The sequence below is a fragment of the Benincasa hispida genome, chromosome 1 (assembly GCF_009727055.1).
Source record: "Benincasa hispida cultivar B227 chromosome 1, ASM972705v1, whole genome shotgun sequence".
Classification (NCBI taxonomy): domain Eukaryota; kingdom Viridiplantae; phylum Streptophyta; class Magnoliopsida; order Cucurbitales; family Cucurbitaceae; genus Benincasa; species Benincasa hispida.
This window is the reverse complement of record NC_052349.1, coordinates 18,368,023-18,391,693: the sequence shown is the minus strand read 5'-3', so window position 1 is coordinate 18,391,693 and position 23,671 is coordinate 18,368,023. Positions and strand designations below refer to the sequence as shown.

The following is a 23,671-nucleotide window of genomic DNA, read 5'->3' as shown; positions in this document are numbered from 1 at the left end:
CAACAGTGCAATAACCCTTCACAAATCGCTCGTAAGTACAGTTGGGCCAATTTACCGTTTTGTCCCTGTAGTTACATCTAACTCCTTAAGTACCATTGATTCTTCTAATGAACATAAGTCATAGTCCTACTACGACTGATTCCTTTCTTCCAAAGAGAAGTTGTGGCCACTATGTTCAAGATCCGGAACCAGCCTGTAAGGAAGCAATCTATCTACTTACCTCTACTTTGGGGAAGATGTGAATTTCATCTTGTGTAACTGAGTTCCCAGCTCCCAAATCAGACAAATCCTTAAAAAGGTAGCCATGTTGGGTTGGAAATCTGGCCACTCTCACCCATACTAATCAAAGAACTACCCTCAAAGGCAGGAGTTTCCAAAACACTCAAGATTAAGATCATGTCACCTATGGTCATTTAGGTAAGATGTAAGTCTCAAGTATCAACAATGTTATATAAAGAGACGAACCATCTTGTGGTCCAGTCTTATACAAACTCTTTGTATAGAACACCACCCCTTGCATGTCTCCACATGAATGGTCAGGATCAACCATCTGTAGTAGTTTACAACATTTGTAAACCTCTACAAAGCGGGTCGTATCCGTAATGTCACCAGGATCAGGTATCCCTTCTTAATCCTTATACTACAGACTTTTATAGGTTATCACTTAAGGCATGATCCACTTATATATCTCATATACATGCTTAAGTTTACATACAATAACCATGGAGCTTTGTTTATTGGGTATGAGTAAATTCAAAATAAAATAACTCTTATTTTATTCATAACAATGTATACAATGTTTACAAACTACGAGACTCCGGGAGAATTAGGATACCAATTCCAACAATTTATTTTATGAGCCTTAGGAAAACAAGGTGTTTGTGTCGACAAATGCTACCTTCCTTGATAAGGATCATATGAGGGAGAATAGTCCACGTAGTAAAATCGTGTTGCGTGAACTTTCCAACGAAACTACTAAAGCTTCAACAAGAGTTGTTGAAGGGCCTACTCTTGTTGATGGAAGTTCATCTGATAGGTCCGAACTACCTCAAGAGTTGAGGGAACCTTGACGTAGTAGGAGGGTTGCAAACCCACCTATTCGCTATATGGGTTTCACTGAAATCCTTGCTATGATAGCCGATGGTGAGGTTAAGGATCCATTGTCTTATCAGAAGGCAATGGAGAATGTTGACCAGGATGAATTGGTCAAAGTCATAGATCTCGAGATGAAGTCTATGTACTTCAACTTAGTATGGGAGCTTATAGATCAACCTGATGGGGTAAAACCTATAGGTTGTAAATGGATCTATAAAAGGAAATGGGGTGCTGATGGGAAGGTGCAAACCTTCAAGGCTAGACTTGTGGCAAAGGGTTATACCTAAGTGGAGGGAGTCGACTATGAGGAGAATTTCTCGTCTGTTGCCATGTTGAAGTCTATTCTCATCTTCCTATCCATTGCCTCATATTATGACTATGAGATATAGCAAATGGATGTCAAGACTGCCTTTCTGAATGGTAATCTTGAGAATACCATTTATATGGTGCAACCTGAGGGATTCATAGCCCAAGGTCGAGAGCAAAAAGTTTGCAAACTAAATCAATCCATTTATGGACTGAAACAGGCGTCTGGATGTTGGAACATACGGTTTGATATTGCGATCAAATCTTATGAATTTGACCAAAATGTTGATGAGCCTTGTGTCTACAAGAAGATCATCAACAATTCAATAGTTTTTCTAGTATTGTATGTAGACGATATCCTACTCATTGGGAATGATGTAGGTTTACTAACATCAATTAAGAAGTGGCTAGCAACCCAATACCAAATGAAAGATTTGGGAGAGGCTCGGTTTGTTCTTAATCTTTCAAGATCGAAAGAACAAAGTGCTAGCACTGTCTCAAGCATCGTACATTGATAAGATGTTATTCAAGTACTCGATGCAGAACTCCAAAAAGGGCCTACTGTGTTTTCGGCATGGAGTTACATTGTCTAAGGAACAGCTTCCTAAGACACCTCAAGAGGTTGAGGAAATGAGACGGGTCCCTTATGCATCTGCCATTGGTTGTTTGATATATGCGATGTTGTGTACTAAACCAGACATCTGCTATGCTGTTGGGGATAGTCAGTAGATATCAGTCTAATCCAGGGCAGGGTCATTGGACCGCTGTCAAGAACATCCTCAAGTATCTTCGAAGAACGAGGGACTACATGCTTGTGTATGGATCTAAGGATTTGATCCTTACTGGATACACGTACTCTGACTTTTAGACTAATAAGGATTCTCAGAAATCCACTTCACGCTCAGTGTTCACTCTTAACAGAGGGGCTTTAATATGGCGAAGCACTAAGCAGGGGTGCATCACTGACTCCACAATGGAGGTCGAGTATGTAGCGGCTTGTGAAGTTACTAAGGAGGCCGTTTGACTCAGGAAGTTCCTGACTGATCTGGAAGTAGTTCCAGACATGTCTAGGCCCATCACCCTTTATTGTGATAATAGTGGTGTTGTGGCGAACTCTAGGGAACCTAAGAGTAACAAGCACGGAAAATATATAGAGCGAACGTATCATCTCATCCGCGAGATAGTGTATCGAGAGGACGTGATAGTCACGAAGAACGCTTCCGAGCACAACGTTGTTGACCCGTTTACGGAGGCTCTCACTATTAAAGTTTTTTAGGGTCACCTTCAGAGCATGGGTCTACGGGACCACCTGCTAGACTAGGGCAAGTGGGAAATTTTTATACTGGGCCTTAGTGCTCTAGTTTATTGTTTTGTACTTGTTTATATCTTGGACAACCACTCACGTTAGGACAAGTGGGAAATTGTTGGGTTGATGCCCTGAACTCTCGTAAGGTTCTGTAGTTTGTAAACATCTGTATGAACAAACGCTTATGATGTAATAATATGAGATTTATTCTTCACTATTGTCTATGAAATATGAGATATTTTAGTTGCATTTACCACAAACCAATAAACTAAGATCCTTGGTTGTCGTTGTAACTTAAGCATGTATGTGGAGAAATACAAGTGGATCATGCTTTAAGTGATAACTTAAATGGTCTGTAGTATATGGATATAGGAGGGAAACTGTTGGGTTAATTTGGTAACGCGTTTTGTTTTGTTTTGTTATTAAGGACAAATGGGGTTGTACATTAAATCATGCATTATAAATGGCTTATGCGTTTGCACCCATGCATCTGAGGTCATGTATCGGAATGATGATGCGTTAATCTTAGCATGCAATAACCACGCGTTCTTATCACAAGTTTTCTTACGCTTGTGCCAAGTATAACACAAACGCAAGTTTCTCGGGTAATTCGAGGTCGAACATGGGGACTTGTCACTCAATAATATTTGTGAAGTGATGTGTTTGAGGCGAAGAATAAAAATAAATCGAAGAAAGTTTAAATGACTTATACACTACTCTTACTCCTAGCTAAACAGATTGAGCAATAGGCGGTTTACAATGAGAATAGGTAGAAACACAACAACCAATAACACATAGTGATGTTTACTATCTTAAATCGCCCGAGTAATCCCAGCTCATTGCACTAACGCCTCACACCTCTCGGTGGTCAGCGGCATGACTATATCTCTATAGTGCATGGTTGCGTCGAGCTTAAGAATGTTCCTGTCTCTAGAAACAATGCGAACTTTGCTTAATGTGTTCCATCTCTTACCTTCTCAGGCAGTTAGACGCGACTATTTAACTTATAGACAAGTAATGCAACATCCCATAGACAGACGTTGCTACAGCCTTTCACCAAGCAAAGAGGATTAACTCACTATACTCGCACAATGCACACCTCTCGGTGGGTTGCTACATGCGTCCTAATTTCTAGTCTACACGATTAAGCATGCAATTGACTTTGGTAAATAAACGTTGAAGATAAACTATGATAAAGATGATGATGATGAAGAAAACGAGAATGAAGGAATTAAGATTTGCATTGATCACAAAATATCTTAATATCTCAAGCTAAAATGTAATACAATACAGAGATTAAAAGGGAGATGAAGGAATCTGCGTCAAGGTTGCCGGTGGTGCATGGTTGAATGGAGAAGATGTCTTTCTCGAGCTCTCTCTCCGGCGAATTCTCCGATCATCACTCGGTCTGGGTTGTGGAGATGAAGAATTCTCACTAGAAATCTCTTTCAGGCTCTCATCTATTATCACAAACTTCTGCCTTGAGGCAGAAGCTCGGGATGATATAAAATGAAGGTCCCAAGGGTTATTTATAGAGTTTGGACGCCGACAGTTATCATGATGATGGTATGGCTCACTGCTACTTTTGTCGCGGTATGGGCATTGTCACATCGCCTTATCTTGTTGATACTCCCAAGGTATGCATCCGAGCTTAATTTAGCTGAAGTTATCAACGCGTTCTACCCATCTTGCGATTTTCTATTAAGGCTATCATTTTGTGGCCGCAATCTCCATTTGGTCACCGTAATTTCCATGCGTTGGATGCATGCAATTACCGCAACTTCCATGCGTTGGACGCATGTGATTACCGTCTGCGATCACTTAGCTCATGCGTTTGTCTTTGCAATCGCCTGGCTTCAGCGCATGCATTTGTCTGTGATGGCTTATTTCAAATGCATTCGTTTGATTCCTGCGATAGCTACAAAAATAGACATTTTGGCGTGGAGTAACGCATAATATTGGGGTCAGTCAGGATTTAGTGTTAATTGACGCAAAACTTCAATTTTTCGCAAAATTCTAAGTATTATCACCAAATTTTCTACTTATTAGCCTTCATGATTCTAAATAAAAAGCTTATATAACTGGCATTTCTGCCAGTTATCACCCTCCAAATATAGAATCATGCTTGTCCTCAAACATACGTTATACTTAAGAAATTCTTACCTCAACCTTCGACGTCTCTTTGAGATGACCTTCTTCTCAGAATATAATTTACTCATGCCTCTAACTACAGACGCAGTGCTCTCCTCTACTTTGGTTGCTTCTCCAAAGAGATCTTTTCTAAGTTAAATTCGGCAAGCCTTTGGTCAAAAACTTTTTATTCATTCTCTGCAACTTTGCGTTCTCATGAGAATGCGTTCGTTCAAAATAATTCAAGCTTATGCGTTTACTTATTCTAACGCGGCGTTGAACCTGGTTACGCTCTTCGTTTTGGCTTACCCCTACGTGTGTCATGCAGGCATCCAACTTCGATTGCGTTCCATATTCAATTCAACTCAACTCATGTCTTGCTTAAGTTGGCTTGCGCCAGACAAAGGAATTGCGCTTATGCGTTGATCCCTTGGTTTGGACTTACCTTCATTTTGGCTTGCCCCCACGGGTGTCATGCGGACATCCAACTATGGGTAAGTGCCTTTCACAACTCAACTCTTGTCAACATAGGTTTCCCCATTCCGTTGGCAGTGGAGTTGTTATTTTCAAAAGTTCTCTTTTTTTTCTTTTTTTTTCTTCTTTTTTTAAAAAAAAAAAATGAAATGACCGCAATGTTATGAACGCAATTCTCCGAGACCGCTACCACCCCCTAAACTTAGAGGGTGGCAACATTCTCACTGAAAGCTAAAAGCAAACTCAACAGGAATGTGATAAAAAATGCTTGAGCAAAGGTTTGCACATAATAAAACTATAGACTTTCACAATTTGAAGAGGCTATTAAAAGTAAGGGGTGCCTTGTGATACTAATTAGGGGACGCAGTGAATTATTTGTACCCTTATAGACACATCACAAAGAACCGCAGTTAGACAAGGAGAATTCCAAAAGGATAATGCATAAAAGATAACAAGAAAAGAACCTTAAGTAGAAGAATGCATGCGACAATGCGTTGGAGTTCATGAGATTGAAAACATGTGTTTGAAGGATATGGAGCATTCTTCCGTTGTAACTGCGTACCGAGGAGAGTTATTATCGCACTTACAAGGAGCAAATGCACCACAACCAAGGAAGCAGCCGCATATCTAAAATAACAATAAATAAAAATAATAAATTAAATTAGGAAAGCAATGTAAAAGATAGATTAGAAGACGTCCCTGGAGGAATTGGAGTGTTGTCACCGCAAAGAGTCTCCCATGTAAGAGATGGCCCTCAACTGCTTGGGTCAAGGGCTTACCCTGACCATTGGAGCTTCCAACAATTGTTGGATGCATGATGGTTGACATGCGTCTAAGACTGCTTTCGGCTCATGCGACAGATAGCCTTTCTATCTCGGGGTCAATATTTGACTTTCGACGCATCGCCTATACTTCAAATATTGTTTGTAGTTTTGGTCGCACAATCTACAATACGCCTAAGATTGAAAGGGTGCCTACGAAAACACAAAAACTTCACAAAACATTAACTGTCAAGTCCCGGCAACGGTGCCAAAAACTTGTTGGGTTAATTTGGTAACGCGTTTTGTTTTGTTTTGTCATTAAAGACGAATGGGGTTGTACATTAAATCATGCGTTAGAAATGGCTTATGCATTTACACCCATGCGTCTAAGGTCATGTATCGGAATGATGATGCGTTAATCTTAGCATGCAATAACCACGCGTTCCTATCATAAGTTTTCTTACGCTTGTGCCAAGTATAACACAAACGCAAGTTTCTCGGGTAATCTGAGGTCGAACACGGAGACTTGTCACTCAATAATATTTGTGAAGTGATGTGTTTGAGGCGAAGAATAAAAATAAATCGAAGAAAGTTTAAATGACTTATACACTACTCCTACTCCTAGCTAAACATATTGAGCAATAGGCGGTTTACAATGAGAATAGGTAGAAACACAACAACCAATAACGCATAGTGATGTTTACTATCTTAAATCGCCCGAGTAATCCCAGCTCATTGCACTAATGCCTCACACCTCTCGGTGGTCAGCCGCATGACTATATCTCTATAGTGCATGGTTGCGTCGAGCTTAAGAATGTGTCTGTCTCTAGAAACAATGCGAACTTTGCTTAATGCGTTCCATCTCTTACCTTCTCAGGCAGTTAGACGCGGCTACTTAACTTATAGACAAGTAATGCAATATCCCATAGTTAGGCGTTGCTACAGCCTTTCACCAAGCAAAGAGGATTAACTCACTATACTCGCACAACGCATACCTCTCGGTGGGTTGTTACATGCGTCCTAATTTCTAGGCTACACGATTAAGCATACGATTGACTTTGATAAATAAACGCTGAAGATAAACTATGATAAAGATGATGACGATGAAGGAAATAGGAATGAAGGAATTAAGATTTGCATTGATCACAAAATATCTTAATATCTCAAGTTAAAATGTAATACAATACAGAGATTAGAAGGGAGATGAAGGAATCTACGTCAAGGCTACCAGTGGTGCCATGGTTGAATGGAGGAGATGTCTCTCTCGAGCTCTCTCTCCGGCGAATGCTCCGATCATCACTCGGTATAAGTTATAGAGATGAAGAATTCTCACTGGAAATCTCTTTCAGGCTCTCATCTGTGATCATAAACTTCTGCCTTGAGGCAGAAACTCGGAATGATATAAAATGAAGGTCCTAAGGGTTATTTATAGAGTTTGGACGCCAACAGCTATCATGATGACGGTATGGCTCACTACTACTTTTGTCGCAGTATGGGCATTGTCACATTGCCTTATCTTATTGATACTCCCAAGGTATGCGTTCAAGCTTAATTTAGCTGAAGTTATCAATGCGTTCTACCCATCTTTCGATCTTCTATTAAGGCTATCACTCCGTGGCTGCAATCTCCTTTTGGTCACTGTAATTTCCATGCGATTACCGCAACTTCCATGTGTTGGATGCATGTGATTACCGTCTGCGATCACTTAGCTCATGCGTTTGTCTTTGCGATCGCCTGGCTTTAGCGCATGCGTTTGATTCCTGCGATAACTAGAAAAATAGACACTTTGGCATGGAGTAACGCATAATATTGGGGTCGGTGAGGATTTAGGTGCTAATTGACGCAAAACTCAATTTTTCGCAAATTCTAAGTATTATCACCACATTTTCTACTTCTTAGCCCTCATGATTCTAAATAAAAGGCTTATAATAACTAGCATTTCTGCCAGTTATCAGAAACCTTATCCTGGTGACACTACGGATACAGCCCGCTTTGTAAATGTTACAAGTGTTGTAAAGTGCTACAGATGGTTTGATCCTAATCATTCATGTGGAGACATGTGAACAGGGGTGTCCTATACAAAGAAGTTTGTATAAGACCGGACCACGAAGTGTTTAGTCTCATTACATAACGCCGTTCATGACAGAGACTTTCATTTCCTTAGGATGACCATAGGTAACATGACCTTAATCCTGAGTGAGTTGGGAACTCCTGCCTATGAGGATGGTCATTTGATTTGCATGAGTGCGAGTGGTCAGATTGCCGATTCAAACCTACCACTTTGGGGATTCGTCTGATTGGGGAGCTGGAAATTCAGTTACACAAGATGGAATTTACTCATTCCCCGAAGCAGGGGTAAGTAGATAGATTGCTCCCTTAAGGGTTGATTCTGAGGCTTGAACAATATGGCATCACATACCTTCTCATGGCCCGAGAGGTGTCCATTCATAGTAAGGCTATGATGTATGTTTCATTAGAGGAATCAGTGGTACTTAAGGAGTTAGATGTAATTACAGGGGAAAAAGGGTAAATTGACACAGTTGTACTTACGAGCGATCTGGGAAGGGTTATCGTACTGTTGACTTATTATATCCGATGGACACAGAAATAAATCTGTAGTAAGAAGATAGTAGTTGTCGGTCTTTAGTGGAGTGCCCAACAGTTAACGGATGGTGGATCTCGTGATTAAAGAATTTAGTCAGCTATTCACGTATCATTGAAGCTTCAAGCTACAGGTTCATAAGGTTCCCTTGGTAGCTCAATGGTTTCAAATTGAGAATCAGTTTTTGAGTCAGTTTGAAGTGATCAAATTGACAAGAGGGAGTTTAATTATATATGATATAATTAAACATGTTCAATTATATGTGTTATAATTGATATGATGTATGAGATACATTAATTGAAAGATTTTGATATAAATATGATTTATACTGAATAAAGGAGAAAGGAACTATGGTTTAAATGTTATATATGATGTGATATTAAAACTATAGGTTATAAATATAATATGATAAGTTAGTTATTATATTTATTTATAATTAAAACAATTATATGATAATTGTGGGTGGTTTCTCTTTTAACTGTGCGTGAAAGTGAGAGGTTATGTTCAGTTTTCATAACTAAAGGATAAAATGAAAAATGTTTCATTTTGAAGGAATCGCTTCATTAAGTGCATGACTAATTGTTAAGCTCACGAGAGACTACACGATAACCTTCAAGTGATCTTCTAAATGATTGTGTACTAACATCTTTTACTAGACGATCGTGTAAAGCGATTTACTAAGCGATCGCATGCCAAGCGAGATTTTCTAAATGATCGTGTAAATGATCAAGAGTGTTTAACTAAACGATCGTGTACCTTGCGAGATTTACTAAACGATCAAGCACACAAAGTCTATGCAATAGACAGTTCCTTCTCCCACTTGTTTGATCGTATAGCGATCGTTGCTTTCCTCCATCCCTCTACCAAATCCAACAAAGCCCACACCTCCTGGATTCTCACTCCGACAATACCAAGGTTTTCAAGTGGTGGTGTCTAAGAGGGTGCTTGTTCGTGGAGAAGTTTGTTCGTGATTTAAGCGACAACGAAAGACTAGTTAGGCGTTCTAAGCAATAGAAGAGGTTTTGTTCCAGTCTTCACGAGAGCGAGAGATCAGTAGAAGAAGAGTTCTTCAAAGGTATGTCTCTCGTTCCTTTTGTATATAATTATGAAAGCACGCTGTAATTTATTCTAAGATGCATAACTAGTTTGTATGTTTGTGAATGCCTTTAATTCTGTCACAATGGGTTTGGAAAGATCTTGCTTAGGTTCTCTTGGATAAAAGTTCCTTCACTAAACCTTGCTTCTGTATGTACATATTGTAAATTACTATGAATGGTACCCTAAGGTTGTCTTAAAGTTCAAAGTTCAGTTAGTTCTTGAATGACATTTGTGATGTTTAGGATTCTTTGGTCAGCTAGGCAGTAAGTGCCACATAAGGATTGATAACTGCTGCAGTCATACTCCTTTCCAGGTTAAAAGGGTAATCTGGGGTGGGGTGTGACACCCACTCACATGTCTCCACATGAACAATATGGATTATATCGTCTGTAACACTTACAACTCATGTAACAGTTACAAAGTAGATTTTATCCATAGTGTCACCAGGACAAGACACCCAATCTTATCCATATATTACAGACCTTTTAGATTATTACTTGAATATGATCCACTTGTATGTCTACCACATATTGTTCAACTTACATTAAACAATATTGAATCTTAGTTTATTGGATTGGGTTAATGCAATCTAAATGTCAAATAAAACACTTCTTATTTTATTAAATAAATAATTTCTATTTACAAATTACAAACTACAAGATCTACGAGATTTAGGACACTAAATCCAACATCTCTTTCTTGAGTTTTCTTGGTGACCCGAAGTTTATGTGCATGACCTTAACTAGCGCACTCTATATCACGAAATCAATAAAAATTCTTGGAGTAAAACATGTTGCAGAAGTCTCTACCAACGTTATTGAACGTTCAAGAGATAATTCACTTTCTCTAATGAAGTTGTTACCCTGCTTCATTATGCATCAATTCAAATTGTTAGATATTGATGTTTAAGGTTGATCTCCTATCTATGCTCAAAACAGTATCTTAAAATAATTTGTTTTATTTTTAATTTTGCTATGCCAGTCATTTGTGAGAGATTGTTGGAAACGACTTCTGGGCTTAGGCCCATAGCAAAAGTTAAAAGGAAATGGGAGAATGTTGTCCCACATTGAAGAATTAAGCAATGTCTAAAAGATATAAATACCAAGGCATGCTAGAGGTGATTCCAAAGTGACCTTTCCACCACCATGCGTGCATCGCTATTTGTCCAGTCGGGCGTGCTTGGGTTTGGATAATCATGCTTACGTCAAAAAAAAAAAAATATATTACTTATTCGTTTAATTTGTTTAAATCGATTCCACTAAAAAAAATTAAACATTTGAATATTAAGTGAGATGTATAATTGACTGTTTTCTTCTCAACTTTCCATTTTTTTGTTGTTCTTCATAAACCTAAAGCAACAAATCTATTTGTTCCGAACATTAATTTTCTTGATTCCAATCTATTTTTCAGCGAGTGCGTGCTTAAAATTTAAAGTTGTATTGACCTTGGGAAGTAAGCGACAATAGCGATTAGTACACCAAAGCTGCGCTGAAATTGCTTTCAAAGTATTGACTATTCCACGATGCAACAACTCTTCAACATTTGTATCTAACATTCTACATGACTAAATTGTATACCAATTTATTTATACAAAATATATTTTTAGTCTTTGAGCCTTAAAATTTGCTGTCTATTTGTTATTGAGGTTTTAAATGAAAATATTTTAATTCTTAATGGTTCTAAATAGTCCTTTAAGCTTCTTTAACAGTTAGACGGAAGGATAGGAATATAATATAAATTCTTTAATTTTATCTTATTTTAATTTGATATTCAAGAGAAAAAGTAACAAAGTAGTACAAATACATTATTTTCTCTTTTAACTTTAAAATTTTAAGGAACTCAAATTATACTTTAGTCATTTTCTACCTTGACTTGTTACACACTACTTTAAGTTATTTACATATGTATGTAGTTAAAAAAAAAAAAGTTAGTTTTGGCTCTCATATTTTTAAAAAATAATTACTTTGGTTCGTATTTTTAAAATTCTAACACAAATTTTATAAAACAGTAGAAACTATTTTATACAAAGTTGTTGAGATTTATTAAGGGTGTATGTTGTGCTTAATTGACATAATCATATTTTCACATTGATTTTTTCTTTAATATAATAGAGATAGGGGATTTGAACTACCACTCAAACTCGTGGTGAATATACTCATTTTGGCTAATTAAAAAAAAAAAGAAAAAAGAAAACTTGAAATCTCTTCTAATTTATTTAAAATTGGAGGAAACTTTTACCTCTTAAATCACATATTTACTCCAAAATTCCATCGATTATTATGTCTCATTTAAGCCTACTAATTATAACACTCATCCAATAGCAAGAAACTAATTTTTTTTTTTTAAAAAAAAGTTTAAATGTAAGAGATTAAATTAAAATTCGTACACATTAGAAACTAAATTGAAAAACACTCGGAACAAGTAATAAAAAGTATCATTATGACCTCCCTTCTTAAAGGTTGAAGATTCAATCCACATTTCCATAGTTGTTGTACAAAAAAAAATATTTATTATTCTATTTCAGTTTGTTTTAATTACAAAAAATATTTCCATGTTATTTTGGTGTATGTAATTTGCACTTTTAAAGTAGACATTTGCATTTATGTACTTTATGATAGTTGAATTAAACTTCTCTTGAGAAACAAACTTCCAATCATATCTATGGTTAAAATGAACAAAAATAAATTAACAAATAAAGTAGAAAACCAAGTAGGAAAGTATGATCACTTAAACCAAAATTAAAAAGAGTGAACAAATAAAAAAAAAATGTATCAAGAAATGGACCAAAATTGAAATTAGAGGAACATCAATACTAAAATAGTTTATAAGTAAAATAGACCAAAACACAATATCCAATTGGAAATATAGCAGTTTTCTCAATTTTATGAATTATGGTCAAAATATGATGAGTCCATTTGCAGGCGTAATTTTCGAGTTCTGTCCTACGCGTTCCCATATATGGATGATGGATATTTTCCTTCATTTTAGGAAAACTCACAATAGTAAATATAAAGAAAAAAAAAGGTCCCATGATTTTAGGAAAACGCACGACAATTTAAAACTAAGATTTTATTTAGATTTGAATTTAAATTTAATTAAAATAAGAATAGAGTATTGGATTTTCCCCACATCTTGAAGTTTAAAGGTGGGGGTACTTTTTGCTTCATTTCAAAGGATATTTAATCAATAAGTCAGTCAAGAGATGGAACATCGATTTTGCTTAACAGACGAAGATATTCTTTCAGAACTCTCTCCTATTGTTTTGTAATAATCAAAGGAAAGTCAAATAGAATTTCATTCAATTATCAAAAAGTTATCTTATATATAACAAGTTATTATTATAATGCAGAATATATAGAATAGTAATTCTAGTTAGAAACTCCTAATAATTATATAGTGACACTTTGATTACAAAAAAAAAGCAAAAGTGGACCTAACCCGTTGAATCATGACTATATCCACTATTCTGATATTCCAATTCAATAAGGATGATGAACAGTAGAATTTTTTTATGAGGATTTCGATCAACAAAACAATTTAGATGAGTTAGGAATGACGATGAACAACCCTGCTACATGAGGATTTCGAATAAAAAAAAAAAGGCTTCTTCCCTTCAGCACCAAAAAGTTGAAAATAGAATATGGTGTGAATTTTTTTAACCGGAATTGAAAATAGAATTTAGTATGGATTATTAACGAGCACCACAGAACGAAGCAGCAAAAAAAGTCATCTTCCCTTTTTCCGGTAGATTTTATTTTGTTTTAACTTTAGGTATTTTATTTTGTACTCTAATCGATAATCCTAGATATTTGATTAATTTATTTTTATTATTTTTTTTTTTCACTTCTCGGTTACAGCATATTTGTTTTTGTAAGTAACACAAATACGTTAACATTAAAATTTTTGCATAGCTTTACACTAACTTTATTTTTTTTCATTTCCAACATATATGTTGATTTTTTGTATAGAGTATTTGTGTGGTTCAGGTGACTTTTTTTTTAAATGTATTATTTGCATTATTTGAGTAACTCAATCTGAGTAAAGATATTTGTATGAGACAGATTTTTAGAGTTGATGGGTAGAAGGTATTTGATATAAGATATTTGCTTATTTCGTGCAGAAATTTTGAGCTATTAATGATAATTAAATATTTTTTATGATTAATGTTAATTTATGGGTGAAAATCAAGGTCTAATTTTTCTACTTTTCAATATTAGTTTCTAATTATATTTTTTAGATTCTGCATCTAATCATTTGATTGTGTGTGATATTATTTTAGATAGTATTTTTTTTTAGAATTAAGCTTAGATTTTGGTTGATTAAGTTTATTAGATCTTATATTAGATTATTAGTGTTATTTTTCAAAATCCAACATAATTATAGGAATTAGGTTGTAGGGGTATTTATGTCTATTATTAAAATTTAAATGGTATCAAAATTAGTCCTTCGACCAATTTCACAAAGGAAAATACGTTGGTCATTTTTCAAAAACATCATATTAGAGGTTGTATAGGGATAGAGTAGTCTGGGCCCAAATAAATAACAACAATTATAAGTGCAAATAAATTACAAGTTTAATCCTTAAATTTTTTAATTTTATACATATTTAACCTTGGATATAAAAAGTATCTTATAAGTCTCTAAACTTTGAATTTTGTAGTTAATTTGTTCTTAAACTTTAAAAGTGTCTAATAAACTTTCAATTTTGCGTCTAATAAATGCATTAAAAATGCAATAATGAATTACTATTAGATAGAATTTTAAATTTTATGTGCTAGGAAAACTCCGAATTTTCACTTGATTCTTGAATTTAAAAAATGGAATAATCATATATTAGGCATAAAGATAAAAATATATCGGAAAATTTGACTATTCTTAATTCTTGGAAATTCAACTACTTGGTTTTTGTGCTCTCAACTTTGGTTTATTTAGGTCTCAGTATGTTCAAATTATTTAGTTTAGTCTATATACTTTCAAAATATTTAGTTTTAAAAGTGACCATTTTGGTCATTTTTATTTTCATTTCATTTTAAGTCATTGAAATTATTATTATTATTATTATTTTTGAAAGAGAATATAGGGACTAAAACAAACCAACAATAAAAGTATTAAGACCAAAATGAATATTTTAAAAGTATAAAAACCAACATAAACAAAAACAAAACTTAACATTACTTCTACCTCTAAATTTCTTTCTTGGTTATCTACTTTTTCCCAATGTTTTAAAAAACCAAGAGTAGGAAACCTAAAAAAATAGCTTTTACAAAATTATTTATATTCTTAGAATTTGACTGATAATTTAGATTATACTTGTTAATATGCAAATTATTATAAGAAATTTGAAGGAAATAGACTTACTTTTGAAAAGAAAAAATAAAATAGGTTTTAAATAGGGTCTAAAAAGACAAAAAAAAAAAATTCAAATCAAACTAGTATTTTAACCGATTTTTATTAAAAACGAGAAAATCATATATCATAAAATTGAAATAAGACAAACTTATGTTCAAAACTAGAAACAAAATGATTATCAATTACTTAAATTATTAATAAAACAAAAAAGGAACAAACGAACACTTCTTTTCCCAGTCGAGTACCAAACCTATCCATATTTTACAAGAAAAAACTCCATTAATTCCCAAAGAAAAATAAAATCCATACAAACACACGAGTAAATAAATAAGAATAACTTACAAAAGAAAGAACTAATAATTAAAACAAAAGTTCACTGATAAAAAGAAATACATAAAAAATACACTTTAAGCTCAATACGAAATCAATATCGCTGTAGTCTCAAAATATATAGAAACAAAAATTTCACCATGAAAACTCAAACCTACGTTTCGATTAAGAGCTCTTGAACCCAATCAATACCCCTAATTCTACAAGCTTCCTTTCAATCTCCTAACGATTTCTTTGTACTGTCTCGTCAAAAAAATTCTACAACATCCTAAAAACAATGTGATAACCAAATCTTTTTCAATGACAAAAAGAAAACCTCAATCAAAGATCAATGAACACGTAAGTAACAGCAGAGAGATACGCAGTCCAAGCCAGACAAGGTTTAATCAGATCCTTAGCGAAGGGATTGACTCGCTTGAAGGTCCGATAACAAGCAAACAGAGTCACAAAATCCAAAACGCAGAACAGAAACGCAAGCACAACAGAGCGAATCACAAGCACCAGAGGATTCCAAACGACGCTAAGAGAAAGATGCGCGATGTAGAGCGGAAGAGCATTAGAACCGCCGTGGAAACCACCGTCCGCCCAGACCAGCCAAGCGGCGAGGCCGATTAGAAAGGAGGAGCCAATTGAGGAGAGATGTAGAAGCCAGAGCGGCCCTATCCAAATCGGACGGTTCCGGTTGGGGAAATGGCGAGCGGAGCGGCCGAAAAGGAAGATGACGGCGATTGTGAGGGAAAGAGGAATGGCGACGGAGACGGCGAGGGATCGGAGGGCTCTCTTGGCCTTTGTGTATTTGGATTCTGGTCTGGATTTGAACGGCGGATTGGAAGAAGACATTGTTGAATTAGGTTGATTTGATTCGAGACAGAGGATTGAGATTGTGAATAGAGGGATTGGAAAATTAGAGCGAAAATGGGGAATGAATTTTGAGATATTAAAGGAAAGATTGAACGTTACGGAGAAAAATCAGGTGTTTCTTTTTTCTTTTCATTAGGACCTCCCGTTGCATTTGCATGGCGCAATTTCTTCTTCCAAGAATTCATAATATTGTAGACCTACCAATTTAGTCCTCTATTTTCATAACTTTCCATTTACACCCTTGAACATTCTCATACTTATATATTTCATCCCTAAATTCTTAATCTCTATATGCTCCCTAAACTTTAAGAAAAAAATATGTAGTACATATTCGATATCTCACCAAATTGTTCAAAATCACTTGAAACATAATTTTTATTACTCAAAATTAATTTAATATTCGATTTTACACTTCTAAATACAACTAGTTTTTAAGACGTGCCTTCCACGTGACATGTTTCCAGTTTATTTTATTAAATTTATAATATTTCATTTTATTTTAATATAAAATATTAGATTGGTTATACTTATAATAATATAAATTACTTGTAAAGTAACATGTCCTTTTTTTAAAACAATACAACTTCACAATGATACTTCCTTATGACAATAATAAATGACGTTATCATGATTGGTGGCCATTATCCAAGTATTGACGTACACGAAGCTTTTGATATGCATTCTAATCAAAGACTTATTGTTATGGTTGAAAAAATATCAAGTGATTTGATTCAAGTTGTTTCGATCTTTCATTTAGAAGGAAAAAAGGGAATAAATATGAGAAGAAAAAAATAAACACTCAGGTAAAAGACTTAGTGTGCTATGTTAGTGAGCACCAACACACTAAATCAATGCACAAATGAGAGTATAACAAACCAAAACCTTTCATTTTTGTAGAAACATTTGAGAGGACAACTTTTTATATTATAGTGTCAAGAGTGAAGATAGTTACGAAAACTCTTAAAATTCTAAAACTTTTGACATTCAAGTTATAAATTAAGCTCAAGATATAAATTCTAGAATTAAATTGCTGAAATAAATTAAGAAACTTGTGATATTCAAATCTTTTTAATATTACGAGTTTATTTGGTTAGATTGAATAACCATCCTGGATTGACCTATTGGTAAAAAAGAAGACATGGTCTCAATAAATGGCTAAAAGATTAAAGATTCAATTCATGGAATTAATTTTTTTGTCGTAAGAGAGAGATACAGGTAGAAAAGATAAGTTAAGAGAGAGAGAAAAAAGTGGAATTGAATAGAGTAGGAGGATAATTGAGATACTACTAATATGTAAACTTTTGAAATTCAAGATAAATCATAAATTATATAGTTATTTAAAAAAATCAATATTTACATTTTCTAAATAATTTATACATTCTTCTCATAATTTTTCATTTATGTGAACCATTTATTTTTTTATAATTATTTAACCATCAAAACAATCAAAATCAATGATTTTAGGATTGATTTTTGAAAAAAAAAATTGTTATTAAGTTTTTCATTTTCTAAGTTTTAAAATTCTTAAAAACATTTTACATCTTATGAGATTGTTGGTGAGAATAAAGAAATTTCTATGGTGGAAGAAAATTTAGAAAAAAAAATAAGAGAAAAGTAAATAAAATTTAATATACAAATAATAGGGCAAAAATGACCAAAAAAAATTTCTCCCTAAAGACTTTTAAATATACTATAGATATATAGATTTTCATCGTCAAAATTGGTTTTAAATTATTAAAAGTGGTTTTGAAAATGGAAAATATGATTTTTAACAATTTTAGAATCACTCACAAACATATCTTAATATGTCAACTTTCAATTTTGTCTTTGACAAATATTAAAATTCACAAATCTATTATAAAAAAAAAAAAAAAAATCATGTACCAGCAAAATTTTTCTAAAAAATCATTTTTAAGTGGAAATCTATTCTACTCTAAAAATTCCATTTTTCTCATAAAATTTTTAATTTCATCAAAATTACACCACATCTAACTTAATTTCAAATCTTTGATAAAATGTTGCAATTTTCAACCTTCAATAAGTTTTCATTAAAAAAACAATCAAGAAATATATGTAGAGCATTCAAGGAATTTTAAAACACACGCATCGTATATAATTTATGAGTTTTCATAAAGTGATTTAGTATTTAATTTGTGATTAATTAAACTTAAATTTTTATCACTTACATTTAAATTTATTGAAATTAGCAAGTTCTAAGGATCTTTTTTTTTTTTTTACTTTAATACTTGTTAAAGTAGTGAGCTTCAATAAAATTTATTCAGATCTGAGTTATATTTATTTATTAATATTGCATTTCTTAAGAAAATATTTTTATTAATATGTATCAAGTTTCAAACTTATCCATTGGATAATTACAATAAGTAGTATTTTTAAGATTAATAATTAAATATATAATTACATTTTTTACAAAAAAAATATATATAAATATAACAAAATTTATAAGTAATAGACTTAATAGATTCCTATTAGTGATATAATCTATCGTTGATAGACTCAAAAAGTTAAATCTAATTTTTTTTATATCTATAATTTTTTTTATTATACTTTATCTGTTAATACTTTAAATCTGATTCCTATATTTGTAACTATTTCTTAAAATATTGTCTTATTCCAAGAGAGCAAGATCAAAGTAGTATTTTTAGAAAAAAAAAAAAAAAAAAGAAAGAAAGAAAGAAAAAAAGATGTATAGGTTTAAATTTAAGGTATGCCGCTAGCTTGAAAAGAGTAAATTCAAATTTTTTTTGTTGGGAAACAAAAATATAAACCACAACAGACCATTCAACAAAGTTTAGTTGAAAATCATTTGACCTTATGTTCTCCCGTGCGGGCCGATTGGGAATTTGCCTTTGGTTATATGATTTTGCTTCGAGGATTACTCGGACATTAAAAATTTAAAGAGGTTGTATATTGTATACAAAGTCCTCATGTTAATTGAAAAAGAATGAGATAGATAATATATAATGAAAGATAATGGTACAAAACATTTTTAATGGTTCAAAAATCAAAGTCGTGAGAATTTATGTTTAAAGTAGATTACTGCAAGACATAGTTAAATTATATATAGTTTCAATTGGTTCGGTGATTTAATCCATTGTAGTAACAAACTCCAATCTAGTGATATAAATGTTGTAATTTTATTTCCATATAGATGCCTTTGAATATGTATATTGAAAAAAGAGTATAAAATTCATAAAATGAGTCACAAAAACTAAATAAAGATCATTCTTATTGAATATAAACATTATAGTGTAATCATATTGAAGAAAAAAAAAAGATCAAAGATAATAGAGATATTATTTATCTTCAAGCCACATGAATGATGATTTGTTGTTGATCCAAAACTAACACTATTTCTGCATTGCATTTCTTCGAAAAGCTATTACATTCTTCGTCTCTATACACTGCAACGCTTCTCTCTTTGCCTTTTTCAATATCTTGCTTTGCTTAGTACGGTGTCCAGGTTTGGTTGTCCCTCCAGATGAAACTTGACACATTTGTGCTTCTCTATTTGGCTTCTTCAAAATCTTACTCTCTGTGGTATTACATTCAGACTTGATAGTTCCTTCAGATCTCCCTTTCTTATTGTTCGAAGAAGAAACGTCCTCACAAAATATTATTTTACGACTTTGTTTTCGAGCGTTTTCCTTTTGACAATTTTGTTTATATCGAGCCTCAATTTCCATTGCCTTCTTTTCTAATGCCTCCATCTTTGCCTCATATAATTGCTTCCATTTAAATGACTCTTTCTTATATTTCATCCTCTCAATCGCAAGATCAAAATCATTTTTACCAAACTTTTTTACATAGAAGTTTTTCCACAGCTTGTCAGTTACAAGTGTGAGATCTCTTCCTTTAGAAGAGTTCTCTATATGCAACAATTGATCAACAGTGCAATGTGGGAGAATACGCTTTAGAACATGTAAATCGGTGTCGCCAACATCTCTAAGAAACCTCAAATTATCTATAGCTTCATTAATAGAATCATGACTAAGGAAGGATGAAGCTATTTTACTTACTTCTTCACACATCTTTGTTTGTAGCGATCAAACAGAGAGAGCGATGATTTAAGACTTTTGTTGCTTCGGTACGTTTAAGATGTAAGTAAATATATAATTCAAACTTTTCTCATCTCCCTTTTATACTTTCAATTTTTTTCTTTTTCCTTTTAGTAATAGGAATATCAAATATTTTATCTTTACCGCTTTTTTAGTTTTAGTTTTATTATTTTTTTTTTATTATTCTTTTTACTGCTTCTTTTGTTTAGGAAAAATATTGTTCATATATTATCATTTACCGCTACTTTTTTTTCTTCTCATTTTACCATTTTTTTATTATCATAATAATATGCATCTTGAGATTTTCAAAAATAAAATAAAAAAATAAAAAAATTATTTATACAAAATAACAAAATTTAATCTTCTTTGATGGAAGTTGATAGAAGTTAATAGAAGTCTATTAGTATTTATTAATAATAGAAATTAATAGAATTCTATAATTGATATTATATGATAGATGTTGATAGAAGTCTATAAATGTCCATCAGTATTTTTTTTGCTATTTCTATAAATAATTTGACATTATTTTTATTTGTGATTTTTTTTTATTATTATAACAATAATAATTTATAAACATTCATTTTATAATTTATAAATAGGTTATATTAATAGATTAGGCATTTATATGATATAACATTTTAATGAGACATTTTTAATTTAATGTTAATGACTTAATATCCATATGACGAAAATTTATAATTCATTTTTACCATTTTTTCTATTACTAGCTAAGAAACATGAGATTTCTCATGGTTTTAATTAGAATTTTAAAATATACGAAATTTTAACATGTAATAAACATTATCTAGTTTTGTTTTAATTATTATAATTTTTTAATTATTATTTTTGTGTTTTTATAAAACAATTCCATATCGTTAGAAATAAAAAATTGTACTATTATTCAAATTATCAAGTAAATATATTCCTATTTTGGTATTGAATAATTTTTATTTTAATGTTTTTGTATATCTATAGTCAAAGTCACTCTTATACATGAAAATTTTTATTTTTAGATGTTCTCAATGAGTATCTTTGAAGTAAGCATTGCAAGTCTAATATGATTTTTAATATGAATTTCTTTTCGCAAGGACCTTCTTGAAAAGAAAAATAAGCATTGAATGCTAGGACACATGGAGGCCTTTTGTGAAAACCATGTGCGACTGAAGGAACATTTAGAGCAAGTGTTGGTTGCACAAGTGGGAGTGTGTTGACAAAGTGTGTTGGACGCATAGCAAGAGCCAAAGTCTCAAGGAAATTTTTAAGTACTTGATCTATAGCCAGGTATGCGTTTGAGTGAAATTCTTCTAGAGGAAGGCTAAACACAAAGCTTAAGTCAAAGTTAGTCTCAAAAGGGAGACCAATGCTAGTAGCTAAATTATGCTTTTATGTCCACGGTTTTGACACCATTGCTGGAAGCATATCAACCTTTAAGGAGTAGTCCTAAAGTTATGAGTGACTAAGTATTTACAATGTTTTTAAAGAAACCATGATTTTAAGAAAGATTATTTACAAAGTACCTCATGCTAGCTATTTACAAAGTAGTTTTCCAAGCAAATTATGAGTTTATGTTTTCAAACACATACCATATATGAAAATATATTGTAAAACTATTTATGTGTGTTCAGATACACAAAACGTGCATTAGTACCTTTAAAGACATGTTTTCTATGCGTTTAGCTTTACATGCTTTAAAGAGTAAGTCATAGTATGACTAGTGTTACTTTAAGCTCGATACTGAGGGACATTGAGAAGGTATCCAAGCAGCTCGATACTAAGGGACATTGAAAAGGTATCTAAGCAGTAGTACCTAAGTTATGACGGTACTTATAACCATGTGCACGTAGGTAGTTTGACGTTAGAGATTGAGCAAAAGAGTTCTCTCTTGACTAAGGAATTTGACGTTGGGATTTAACCACAACAAGATTATTCTCAACTAAGGAACAATTTAATGTTTTATGATGAAAACAACTTTACATGTTTTATGCTTGGAAAAAGTTTACATTTCAGTATAAGGTTACAGTAAAAGGTTATATTTCAGTATGATTGAGACTTATGCATGAGAATCAATTTTCTTTCTTAAGTCACACACTGGGTTAGTAAGCTCACTCCGTTTTCAAATGTTTTCTTTCTCCAGGCAGCGATCAAATCCTCCGAAGATAGCTCTGCATCTGCTCTTCCACTGAAAGTCAGGAGTTCTAATAACCCGTCAGTTAGGTGGTCACTGTAAATAGTTGTACACATGTTATAGTTGCTTCATGTAGAGACTAAGTTTTGGAGTTGGAACTTATGAGACTTGTGATGTAATCTCTGTAAATGTTTTGTGTTTAATGGTTAGTGTTTATTTGGCCATAGAGGCAGAAATGGCATATAGGTTAGAGTTACCTCCAGATTATCTCGTATCCATGATGTATTTCATGTGGCAATGCTAAGAAAGTATGTGTCAGATCCTATCCATGTATTACATGAACAACCAGTGCAATTGAAAGAAAATTTACCATACGAAGAGGAATTAGTGGAGATTTTTTACAGAAAAAAGCAAGTCTTGAGGAACAAGACAATACCTTTAGTAAAGGTATTATGAAGAAATCAAAGTACTGATGAGGCTACATGTTAAGCTGAGGAGCAAATGAAAAATAAGTATCTGCAGTTGTTTAATTGACGGATTTATAGCAGAATTTTGAGGACGAAATTTTTTCAAGGGGGAGGTAAATGAAACCCTAAACCCTAATTTCCCTACTTGTGTATGTTCACTACTGAGACCAGTATGGTGAGTAGGTTAATGTGAGAATTGATGTTCAATTGTACGAAAAAGGGTAAAGAGTTAGGAGAAATGTTTAAGTTTCAAATCTTGATTCTTGGGTGAAGCTAGAAAATTTGGCTAAGTGTATCCCATGCGTTGGCTTAGTGCTAGGCGTTGGAGTTGAGCCATGGTTGTTAGCCTTACCTATTTGAGAGGTTAGTTGGGTTCTTAAGGAAGCCAAGTGTGGCCGAGAGAAAAGAAGCCATGCGTTGTTTATGCACGCTAAGAGGAGCGTGTTGAGAGCTAGCATCATTATGCTTAGGACAGGGCATGCGACAACCAAGTCTTAGAGGTTAGTATGTGTGTGGTAGCATCGTGTGCGAGTGTGAGCGTTGGGCATTGGAGTGTTGCGCGCGGACGATTGCATAGCTGCATGTGATGCTAAACGATACGCTAGACAATAGCACTAAACGATGGGTGATGCGCTACACGATAGGTGTGATGCACAAAACGATGGGTGATGGCACTACATGATAAACGATA

At 33.3% G+C, this 23,671-nt stretch overlaps 2 protein-coding genes across 2 annotated transcripts; both read right to left on the bottom strand.

The window, feature by feature from the left end:
• Positions 1-15,772: 15,772 nt before the first annotated feature.
• On the bottom strand, positions 15,773-16,331 carry LOC120070973 (translocator protein homolog). The gene has a single exon (XM_039022945.1). It carries the CDS (start codon positions 16,289-16,291, stop codon positions 15,773-15,775), a length of 519 nt encoding a protein of 172 aa, XP_038878873.1. The 5' UTR covers positions 16,292-16,331.
• Positions 16,332-19,680: 3,349 nt separating this feature from the next.
• LOC120076185 lies at positions 19,681-20,361 on the bottom strand. Its single transcript, XM_039029951.1, has one exon. It carries the CDS (start codon positions 20,359-20,361, stop codon positions 19,681-19,683), a length of 681 nt encoding a protein of 226 aa, XP_038885879.1.
• Positions 20,362-23,671: the final 3,310 nt, after the last annotated feature.

What these genes read in the sequence shown, in the direction of transcription:
- LOC120076185 (XM_039029951.1), bottom strand. Translation starts at nt 20,361, where the DNA reads ATGTGTGAAGAAGTAAGTAAAATAGCTTCATCCTTCCTTAGTCATGAT.
- LOC120070973 (XM_039022945.1), bottom strand. Translation starts at nt 16,291, where the DNA reads ATGTCTTCTTCCAATCCGCCGTTCAAATCCAGACCAGAATCCAAATAC.